The sequence below is a fragment of the Perognathus longimembris genome, chromosome 28 (genome assembly GCF_023159225.1).
Source record: "Perognathus longimembris pacificus isolate PPM17 chromosome 28, ASM2315922v1, whole genome shotgun sequence".
Taxonomy (NCBI): Eukaryota; Metazoa; Chordata; class Mammalia; order Rodentia; family Heteromyidae; genus Perognathus; species Perognathus longimembris.
Window position 1 is genome coordinate 94,796,966 of NC_063188.1, and position 12,628 is coordinate 94,809,593.

Genomic DNA, 12,628 nt, shown 5'->3' on the forward strand with positions numbered 1-12,628 from the left:
ACAAATCCATTAGCTATCTTTTGAAGCACAACTCTATATTCATTTATGTTTTCCAACATTAACTCAATATATTTTTTTCAATAATAAAAGGCACATATCTGCTCAGCTTCCTTGTGCCTTTGACCTATTTTAATATCCTACCACACTTGCTGTCAAGGCTCAGTGTAAAGGTTATTGTTATAGGTTATAGTGAGATGAGGGGATATTCCTCATAACAGAGGATGGATAGGTGTCTATCAGAATCTCAGGAGTGAACGATGAATCTTTTACTATCACTAAGAAGTTATACAAAGGATTTGCCACTCAATAAAACAGGTTTTGAAAAATGTCATCCCTGTTATCATTCTCCCCTATCCCTCCCAATCCCACCTCTTTTCTCAATCTTCTTAATTTTATATTATCTGCATTGGGTTTTGTTTGCTACATTCTTCCCTGTTTTCTCTCTTCATTTGTATATACCTCCTTCCCTTGATCACACTCTCTTTTGAGTATCTGATTCCTGGTGTTTATTTTGTTGGACCGTAAGTTAAACTTTCTAAAGATTTATACCATTAGAGTTCTCCCTTGAATCTACCATATTTCAGTGAATGCACTTGGATACCACTCTGAAATGTTATATGTTTATAAATTAAATATAGGTTTTATTTGAAAATTACTGTTTGAGATTTCTCTATAAACTGACTGCTTTAGATTTTAAACATTTGAGTTAGCCAAAATATAGAAAATCAACTACATAGTTTCAAACAAACCCTCTATGCCTATTTCCAGCTTTGAAATATTCTAGTACTTTAACAATATCCATGATAATTTGCAGGAAGTAATTCAAATTTGTAAAGGACTTATGTACTTATGCTGATACTTTCATTTGTTAATATCTTATGTAGCTAGAGTTTCAATTCATTATTACTAAACAAACTTCATGTGTCTCTAGTAAGGATATATATATATATATATATATACATATATATACGTGTGTGTGTGTGTGTGTGTGTGTGTGTGTGTGATGAGTGTTTTTGGTACTACTGACAGAGGTTTTCTTACTAACTTTGCTATTGTTGCTGAGAAACTCAGGAAAAATGTTGGGATTGATACAGCATTTTTAGCTAAGAAAAATATCTCCAACAGAATCTTTATGTTCCTTGATGTGGCAATACTGTTTTCCTCTTCCTGTGCACAATATGCACATTTCCTAAATCATCTTTGCAAATACATGGGAACCAGTGGTACTCTGCTCTATCTGTCTATGAAGGGCAATAACAAAACATTACAACTCATTTAGCAGTAAACTATGCATCCTTTCTGCAAGTCTTTGCTTACATTTTATTTGCAACGTTTTACTTCCTCTATAAATTTTATTTCATAGTCTTTAGTAATTTCTGGCAACATAAGTAGATACCCAGATGCTATCTCATCTCCCATAAGCTAGAAATAATGTCTCAATATAAATCCCAATTCCATCATTTTTATGATTTAAGTTCTAAATTTTTGAAAGTGACAATATATGCAAATATTGACAAAATACCCTTACTTAAAAATCAAGTTGCAAAATTTAACTACGAAAAGATAGTGCATGATTTCATTGATTTAACAATAACAGAATTAAAAGGATACCTGATTACGCAGGCATAAAGGCCACTGTCCTGTAGCAATGTTGGTCGGAACCAAATGGAGTCTTCTTCTTTACTCATTCTACTTCCATCAAAAGCTATTGGCTCTTCAAAGTCTCCAGGACCAGAGCTTTTGTACCACATCAAACTGAGTCCAGCACTTTGGGCCAGGGAGTAATTTGCTCTGATATAACCATAAAAGAGTGCACATTTGATTCGAACAGGTTCTCCCACCAGAACTTGATATTTCTTGATGTCAACAGACCAATCAGTGCATCCATCTGCTGTTATAAAATAGAAAGGGGGGCAGAATTAGAAAAAAAATCCAAGCTATCAGTTCATTTATTCATTTAACTAATATTCATGGACCATCTATATTGAGAATGTAGCAATGGATAATACTAAGAATGGCCCTGAAAATAGTTTACTCTGACAGAAAATAATTTATTCCTTACATAGTCTTCTGCTGGTATTTGTTTTTTATTTCTATCAGTATACTCATTTTTAATTTATTGTCTCTCAGTTCTGAATTTACCTTTTTGCCTGCTCTATGAAAATAGATCTGGGCCATCTACATATTTTCTCTTTGTTTCCTGGCATTGAAATTTTGTCAGTAGAGGGTGCTAGAGAAACATTGCAAGAAAGGGTTTTGCTTTGTAGTTCTAGTTCTCTTGCTTGAGAAGTTCATGAGGTGTATGAAGTTTCTCCAGCCCTTGGCTCTTAAAATGAATGGTAGGCAGCAGCTTGGCAATTTTTAAGCAGATCCTCCAGTAAGACTCCCTCTCATGAATATCTTTCTTGGGAACCTTATTTTGAGTATTTCTGTCAACTTCCAAATGTTTTGTTTCCAACAAATTCTACTACTGTAGGAACTTGATGACCTGCTATTTAGTTAATGCCTTTATCTTATACATTTCCAGTAAGGCTTAGATCCCTGCTAGGATAGAAGAATGGAAATTTTTCATTGGGTTCTCTTTCTGCTTCTCAAGAGTAATAGAAGCCATTCTTAAAATTAATTGTGGTTCCTTTTTTGCTATGAATTATGTGTACCTCATTCACATGCTGAAATACTAATACACAATATGATGGTATTTGAAGATGGGACCATTGGGAAGTAATTAGAGTTAGATAAGGTTAGGAAGGCTGTCGCTGTTCTAATAAGATTAGTATCCTTATAAGAAGTCATCTGAGAGCTTGTTCCTTCTCTCTTCTCTTGTGCTCACAAAGAAAGCATTGTGTAAACACAAAGAATGCAAGTCATCTGACAGCCAGAATGAGTGCCATCATGTAAACGAAATTGTCTGGGAGCTTGATCTAAGCTTTCCAGACACCAGAACAAAGAGAAATAAAATACTGTTGTTCAAGCAACTCCATGTTTTTAACGGCAGTCCAAGCATAAAAATACATGATTTTCATAATAGTCCCTTCATTAGTCCAACTCCCTATTCCATTTAATAATTCTTTATTGGAACTTGTTCAAATCACGTTGTGTTTTTCTTACTCTTTTTAGGCAGATTGATAAAATTAGGCCTAAATAAAATATAGCTAAGCAAGCCATATGTAAAAAAAAAAAAAGCAAATGGAGGTCTAGTAGTAGCTTCACAATCACAGACAAGCAAACAGTTACTTTTCTCTCAGTTCTTGGGACACTGGAGAAACTACAAAGAAGAAATAATGAGAAATGGGATGCATAGGGTTGCCATAAGGTTGGAACTTCCTTATCTTCAGAGGGCTATCTTCCAAATAGATATTTTGACACAGTTGTTTTTTCTGTATGCATTTCACCTTGTGCAGCCCAGGCTGTCCTTCACCTTGAAATACCTCTGCTTATGCCTCTTGACATCTGAAAATGCAGGTTTGCACTACCATGCCTGGTGATACCAATTTTTTAATCATCCTTTTCCCTCATACATATGCAAAACAACAGGTCCCAAAAGACAGATGCATAAACATCAGGGTCACAGAGAAGTTATGGATTAACTGCTTAGAGAGGGTTGTGGTCCAACACTTAGCAAGAACGTAAATATGGTATTGCTCAGAGTATGCAAATGTTGAATGTATGTAACTGTAACCCCTCTGTATGTCATCTTGACAATAAAATTAAATTGTAAAAAGAATGGTGATTCTCAGATCTCACTCTTCTGAGTAGCTAGTCTTACAGGTGTGAGTCACTGGGCCTGTTTACAATTTTTATTTACCCTAAACAAAAGCATCCATTAAGGTTCTGATAAGGAATTTCTGTTCTCTATATCTGCAAACTGTTCACCACCCACTTACATGACTTCCTTTCTGTTTCTGTCTAAATATTACTTCTTCAAAGAGGCCTTGTCTAATATCCTCTATAAATACTGCTTTCTTATCTTGGTCACTTGACCTAGATTGTTCTCTTCATGGATCTCTGTTGTATCTGACATTATGTATCTATTTGTATATTTGCTTTTTTTTTTTTTTGGCCAGTCCTGGGCCTTGGACTCAGGGCCTGAGCACTGTCCCTGGCTTCTTCCCGCTCAAGGCTAGCACTCTGCCACTTGAGCCACAGCGCCGCTTCTGGCCGTTTTCTATATATGTGGTGCTGGGGAATCGAACCTAGGGCCTCGTGTATCCGAGGCAGGCACTCTTGCCACTAGGCTATATCCCCAGCCCGTATATTTGCTTTTTGGTCTCCCCAAAAGAATGTAGCAATTTTGTCCTTCTCCTTGTATCTGTATTGCTAACCTTTTTAACCAACCAGCTCAACATATATTTAATAAGTAAATCAGCAAAAGAATAAGCAAATGAATTGATGACACAACTTTACAATTGAAAAGCTCTAATAAGGGTGAGTGTTTAAGATTTCTATCCAGCTATATTTGAACCAAGAATTCACTTCCCCTCCATCCCTTTGTATTTTATTTCTTAATAAAATTTTCAGTTAATACCATCCTTGACTTACTCAATGATATTGTGTTCAATATTTGAGTCTAAGATTTTTTAACAGGGATAAATTTATATATTCTCTAGGGGAAATAAATGTACAGGAAGCTTTGTGGAAACCATTAATGTACTAGGCATTGCCATGGTTCCTGTTAATGATGGCTAGGACATATAACTGCCTGAGACATGCATCATCACTCTTTTGTGTGTTTATCTCATTGTATTGAATGAACTTAAGTGGGATTTTATATAAACAGTTATAATTTTGGTGATAATAATAAAATTATCTTGTTTTACCACTCTATGAATTACAACATAATTGTAGACTATGTGACTAATAACTGAGGCTATTTGTCATAGAGGATAGCACTGCCAGTGAATGGGATAAAAATGCCTCTAAGGTAGCAGTCATAACAGTAAGATGAAATTATTCTAAGTCGCAGAATATTTGAATGATAAAGAAAAATATTTGAAGGTAAAAATAAAACAATTCAGTCTAGAAACTTCTAAAAAGTTAGTAACAAAGTGAGAATTTTATTGGGAAAATTCATAGATAGATAGATAGATAGATAGATAAACAGACAGATAAAGAGGTAGAGAGATAGATAGGTAGCTGATAGATAAATAAATGAAAGTTACGTATATGTTTTAATTTGCTTTCTAGACAGTGTTGAAAATGAGTTCTGAAAATTGGACTTATTCACGATAAGGAAAAAGATATCAAATGGCTGAGTCACACAGCAAGGAAAAGCTAGAGTAAAATTGAAGGAATTACAGGGCCATGGGCAACCGAGACATTTTATGTTCTCTTTACTATGAGAATAGATGAAAGATCTATTATGCTCAAGGAGACTTTACTGAGACTCAATTAAATTCAGGCTGTTCTAAAGTAGATTGTAAGATTATCATGATGTTTTAATACTTTGGGGGGAAAAGAGGGCAAAGTTGAACAAGAAATGTACTCACTGCCTTACATATGAATCTGTAACCCCATCTGTACCACACTTTGACAATAAAGAAAAAAGTTTAATAAAAAAGTAAATAAACAAACAAAAAAGAGGGCAAATGAAAAGTTAATTGATGAAAATTCAAATTATTTGAAAGATATATTAAAATTAATGACGGACTTATGTTCACTAGTAAAATGATTTATGAGGTAAGAGAAGTGGTAACAAAAGGATGTTTATTTATGAACATTTTCCCAAATTTGTGCACATACTCTCTTTCAATGCCTGTATCATGTTCTTCCTTAAACACTGAAAATAAATTAGAGACACAATGACATTTGATTCCAAAAACATTTCACCATTGCTTTGGGAATAACGTTATGCTTGTAGGCTTGTATTCTTTTGCCTTAGTGTAGCAAGATATCTCAAATGTTAAAAACATATGTGATGATGTACAACTTAACTCTTGATGGCCAGAACTTCTACTGATACACAGTTTTCCTCTTATATTAACAAACAAGCTCTATTCACTTGAAGCAATTATTTCAAATGCAAATTTCTATACACTGTTAATTACTTTATGTAAGTTACTAGGTAACCTTCATGGGAACACTGGATTTCAGTAGCCATTACATCCAAAGACAGTTTATGAAGCCATAAAATTATGTTGGAGAGTAGGAGATGGAAGTATCATCTTCCTTTCTTTTTGTTACCACATATAAAATTCTTCAAGCTTAAGTGAAGACAGGTGGAATTGAGATTCAGAAGTAATTGCTTTAGTGAGAGTTCATACTGAAGGATCATTTCATGGACAAAAGCTACATAAGCTGGATCATGTCAATATATTCCAATGAGATCAGAAAAAAATACCTTAAGTCACTATTACTATATATGTAACAGTTCACAAGTATTTCCATGGTAACAAGTTTGAAGGTTGAGTTCTAAAAGAAGTGTCTAATCACAGAACTTACACATAATTGCATCATAATATGAAAATGTTAAGAGTTTACTTATAAAAGGGTAAGTAATATTACTCTTAAAGTATCTGATTGGATAACTATATGAGAATAATTATAACATAATTAAGTCTCAGCATGCTAATGCATGCCTGTAGCCCCAGGCATACATTATTTGAAGCAAAAGGATTGCAAGTTTGAGGTCAGACTGTACAACTTAGCACGACCCTGTCTCAAAATAAGATTTTTACAAAGACTGAGGATATCGCTCAGTGAGAGAATGGCTTCACATCATGCATGAGCTTCCGGGTTCCATCTCCAGAACTGAAGAAAATAGCATCTCTGGAGGGTGGATGGTCAACACCTTTACTAAACTGATGTATCTAGTCCACAGCTCATCTGACTGCTGAATACTAACAGGCTATTTCATTCTTGAAAATAACTTTTTGTGGCTAAAAAGAAACACTTCTGGGAAGGTTATACCCACTTGAATTATGACAAGAACAAAAACCATTACAAGCATTCAAAAAAAATCTAATCCTTCACTCCATGTAGGATAGCTTTATGGTTCAGTTCTTCTCCTATTTGTCCCAAGTCCAGAGTTTATGAGACACCTACTCACTCACCTTTCCCCTTTTCTACTCTGTTTCCATCCTCCTTATAGATTCTTAGAATAACATTCACTCAATCAATCAATCTTGTGCATCCCAAACCCCAGCTAGTCCTCCATTCTGGTAATGTGACTTAAGACACAATTGTACATGTGTATTGCTCTTTCAGGGACAGAAGACATTATAACACAAGACAAATCCTAAAGTCTATTGTCACAGTCTGAGAGAAGTTGATCATATTCTCAGAGTGAAGAGCAGGAATGCAAAGGTAAAGAAAAGCACAAAACTAGTTGGGATAGTGCTTCATGAACAGGAAATGTTTGATATATTTGTCAAAATTTAGGAAGTTAGTCATACAAAGAAATCAGACAGAAAATAGTGATTTAGAGGTGAACACTAAAGCAAAGACACAAGAGTAAATGGTAGCATAATCTTGTAAGAACTCTAAATGAATTTTTGTTGTAATAACAACTTCACAGCAGGGAACAGCTAAGGATAAAGGGAGAAAAGTAAACAGATAATTCCTGGAGGCTCTTTTATGAGTTCTAAAAATGTCTTACTTTATTATTAGAGCAACCAGTAGAGAGTGTTAAAGAGGATGGTGGAGAGAGTTTGTACATATATTAAACAGATAGGGATAGAAATTGGAAGGATTTGGCCAGAGAGTGGTATTGTTCTGAAGTCAGGCAGGGTTAGTAAAAAAGAAACAAAATAAAGTTGGTATGGAGATTCCTCAGAAGGCTAAACATAGAGCTCCCCTGAGACCAAGCAGCCCCACTTTTGAGCATCTACACAAAAGACCACAAACAAGAACACACTAAAGCCACCAGCACAACAATGTTCATCGCAGCACAATTTGTCATAGCTAAAATATGCAACCAACTCAGATACCCCTCAGTAGTCGAGTGGATCAGGAAATGTGGTATATATACACAATGGAATTTTATGCCTATATCATAAAGAATGACATTGCCCCATTCGTAAGGAAATGGAAGGACTTGGAAAAAATTATACTAAGTGAAATGAGCCACACCCAAGGAAACATGGACTCTATGGTCTAACTCATAGGGAATAATTAGCACAGGCTTAGGCTAGTCACAGCAGAGGATCACAAAAGCCTAATAGCTATGCCCCTATGAATGTATAAGATAATGCTAAGTGAAATGAATTCCATGTTATGGAAACGAGTGATATATCACTGTTGTAATTACTTTCAACATGCCATGTGAAACCGTAGCTTCTATTGATGATCCTCTTGTATCCCCTTCCTGTGGTTGTACCTGAACTATCACTGTATCTTATCTGAGTAAGTTGGAAATTGTATATACTGGTATTAGAACTAGGAAACTGAAAGAGAATACCAAAGTCCAGAGACACAGGATAAAAAAGACAAACGATTACAAAAGCAATACTTGCGAAACTGTTTGGTGTAAACCAACTGAACAACTCATGGGGGGAGAGAAAAAGGGGAAGGGGGGAGTGAGGGAGGAGGTATCAAACAGTACAAGAAAAAATTCAAGCAAAATACAAGACACTGAGTTCAAGCCACAGAACTGGCATATAAAGAAATGTCTTAGACAATGGCACTAGATAGAATTTTCAAGCCTGAATAGATATAAAACACACACACACACACACACACACACACACACACACACAGATCAAAAGTGAATGTTTGACTGTGTGCTTGTAGCTCATGCCGATAATCCTAACTAATCAGAAGACTGAGATATGAGGATTGTGGTTCAAAGCCGGAGCATGTAGGAAAGTCATTGAAACTCTTATTTACAATTAACCACCAAAAAAACCAAAAGTGGCATTGTGGCTGAAAGTGGTAGAGTGCCAGCCTTGAGGGGAAAGCTTAGGGACAGTGTCCAGGCCCTGAGTTCAAGCCCCATGACTGAAAAAAATAGAAATAAGTAAATATAAAGCAAATGTTTGGCACATTGGTATTTTGTTTTACTCCACTTATTTTGGAGAAAATATGAAATTTAAGACAGGAATGTAGCTAGGGAGTGTATATAATGCACATCTTTATCATAGACATTAAACAAAAGGGTGAGCTTACTTTAAATAGGCAAATTCTTCACTCATCAGCACCAGCTGCTTCTCTTTCCAAACATGAATGGCATAATTGAAATCTGGCATAATTAGCATCATCATAGTGAAAGGAAAGCAGAGAGGTTCCCAAATTATCAACACCAATATTAGCAAATATCAACCAAAGCTGAACTTTGTATAGTACTTGGTTTCAGAAAACACTTTGTCCCCAACTTTGCTAACCAAAGCACATTTATCTTGAGTGGAATGTTTCCAGAATATTGCTTTAAAAATATATGCAGTGTAACAACTTTAGAAGAGTGCTTTTAAATATTTTGGAGAGATTTGTGTGGGTGATAGGAATTGATGTTACTCAGGAAGCTCTGCCAATTATCAGGAAGAGTTTCTAGAAATCTTTTGTCTGATAAAGCCTGGAAGTTATCATCCATCAGAGGCTCAAAGTAGGTCACCTCCAGATGGTGCTGGCCTTGGCTAACTGCTACCATATTTCTTCTGATATACGGTCCCCTGTTGATCAAGAATCAGCTGGCCTGGAGGCTTGGTAGTCTAGATAACCTTCCTTAGTCTACAAATTCTAGTAGGCATTTCAAATTGGGATTCATAATTCTGGTATATCATATAGTGTATATTTTCTCATTATTTGCTTTAAAATATTGTTCTCTATTAATAAACCAGAATGGAAACTATAGAAAAAGAAAAGGAAAATAAAACATTGACAATTTATTTAATGTTTCATTCACTCAGGTTTTTGTCAATTGAAATCATTCAGTCTATAAAATACTGCATAATTTTCTACCTATACCTAGTAATTGCACAATAGTCCATGACATTGCTAGGTTAGGTGCTTAACTGTTCTGTTAGTTGACTTTTCTTACTAGATTTGAATAGTCTAAGTAATTACTTTTGTTTGAAAAAAACTGACATTCAAAATTCAGCAGCTCTTCCTTCATATCTGAAAATATATTATTTGTTCCACTAATTCTGTTTCTTTCATGGAATTGAAATGGAATTCTTAATGGGTTAAGTAATTATTTTTAAGTTATACATATTTGAAAGTAGATTTAAAAAAACTACCTCATTGCCTTATTTCACATTAGCTATCTATAAAAGCACCTATATGCTAACAACTTTACTCTAAGTTAATATTTCTGAAATTGATATACAAGAACCTTTTATCTCAAATTGCAAAATATAGTATTGACATAAATATCCTTCATCAGATAACAATGCAAAATTATTCATCCATCTCCTATCATTACTAATTCTGACTAGATTCATCATACATAATTTTATCTGCTTAACATTTCAAATTATTTTTACTCAAAGCTATAATTAGATCTATTTGCTTCTGTACTGCCATTCAACAGAAGGTTGTGTTAACAAAGGCTTCCCAGTTTTACTTTGTCCTTACTATATAAGGGAGTATCTTACAGTTGAGAAGTGAGTTGGGTTGCCATAAAGATAGGGAAGTTCCCTAATGAAGGTAAAGGGATATGCTGCCTAATTTGGAATGCCTTTTAGCTCAACTTAACCAGCCTCTCTAATTCTTGGCACCTCTTCTCATCTGTGATGCCTGTTTGCCCATTACAAAGTATACCAGTGCTTTGTTTTTGTCCCTCTTTCCATTCCCATGTCACCTTTTCCTTATGGGGTCACCGAGGGAAGAGATCTTCCTTTACTAAAAGGTTTTTAGAGGGCTGGACTGTGGCACAGTAGTAAAGTGATTACTTACTATTTGTGAGGCCTGAGGTTTCATCTCCTGCACCACAGAAGTAAGTGTTCAGACTTAAAGTTTGTGACAAGATATCCAAACACCAATGAATAAGAAAACAGACCTAGACTTTGCCAATATTATCCAGTAAAAGGAAGGGAAGCCATCGTTGTGAACAGCAAGGTGGAATATGAGTAAAGGATGTTTTAGTCAGATTTCACAGTCAACAGTTCCTTAAAGCCAACAGCCTATTTTTAATGAGGTCCCTGAAAAAGCCACAATATTCTTAAGACCTTGAGATCCAGAGTAAATAGAAATATGCTTTTCTTTTTTTCCAATTTTTATTATCAAACTGATGTACAGAGAGGTTACAGTTTCATACGTTAGGCATTGGATACATTTCTTGTACTGTTCCTGAAGAGGAACATCCAAACTGAACCAAAGCAATTCATTGGATTCATTGCTTTCCCCAACCCCTTATGCTCCCAAATCTAAGCAATAAGAAATTACACATATAAATGCAATGCATTTAGACTTCATAAATCAGGATTAATTTTGCACTATTATGTCATGGGGCATTTTCCCTCTACAAGTTTATACCTATTTCTGAGCTAAAGAAACTGTAGAGGCAGAAGGAAATCAGTCTTAAATGTTAGGCAGACTTCAATGAGGCCTTGGGACATCTACACTTGGTTTATCTATTCCTCAGGATATATCATTCTCTGATTTACCCAGCACTGACCCTGTGATAAGGAATGGTCAAGGTATTGGTAAACAGAATAGAGTACTAGGTTTCAGGGAAGAAAGACAGTATTCATAGCTATAGAATGGAACAAGAAATAAACAGAAAGTAGGCAAAGAGGCCAGATAACTCAAGATATTCTTGATAATGTTATCTGATTCGGTCTTTGGCTTTCCATTCTTCCTGTATGACTCATGTGTATGCTTCTTTTTCTTCTTATAAGGACACCAGTCATATTGGATTTAGGGGACACATTACTGCAATATGACCTCATTTAAACTAATTACATCTGTAGAGACCTGATTTCCCAGTAAGATCACATTCTGAAGTTCTTGGAAATATGTGAACTTTAGGGAACCCCGGTTAAGCCACTATATATTTTAATCAATGTTGATTAGTAGATAGGCTTTTCTGTTTAATCAATTAGTCTGATGAAGTTAAATGGCATATATTCCATACAATCACAATGAAATAAATTATTTTGAATCTAATTTAACCAAAATAGCACTGAGATAACTGAGATATCTCTATCTCTATATATGTATAAATGTATATATATGTATATATGTATATATATACATATATATATATATAACTAAGATTCACTACAATAAACATTATTTGTCATTGTTTTCCAGGGATAAAACTAGAGTTTGGAAATGTGTGTGTGTGTGAGTGTGTATGTGTGTGATTGCAAGACAACTAAGATCCAGATATAAATTTATATTCCAACCAGTAAAGGCCAAAGAACTCACTTAAGTCTTTATTTGTGCATTCAAAAAATATCACTGGAGTTGATAAGGGGAATAAATATTCTGTGCATTTGGCTTGTGTTTGTTGCCTCTATATGCCATTGGGCCCAGAGGTAGTGAGAGATGGCAGCTAATGAGTGGTCAGGGCCTCAGAATAAAGAATTAGAACAATCAATTGTCACATAATTGGTCAGAAAAACAGCATGATACTGAATTTGGACTGTGGGCAGTCAAATACAATTGTTCATCTGGACTCAACAATCAGACTGGGAGTTTTTCAATCACCCTGGACCAAGATCCATAAGAATAATAAAATCCTGAACTGACC

General features: G+C 35.0%; 1 protein-coding gene across 1 annotated transcript in view; it reads right to left on the reverse strand.

The window, feature by feature from the left end:
• The window catches only part of Il1rapl1 (interleukin 1 receptor accessory protein like 1), a 1,145,636-nt gene that overhangs the window by 527,009 nt on the left and 605,999 nt on the right, over positions 1 to 12,628 (reverse strand). Inside the window, exon 3 of the mRNA XM_048336516.1 lies at positions 1,612 to 1,891. Within this exon, the coding sequence (XP_048192473.1) occupies positions 1,612 to 1,891 (280 nt within the window). The remainder of the gene's footprint in view (positions 1 to 1,611; positions 1,892 to 12,628) is intronic.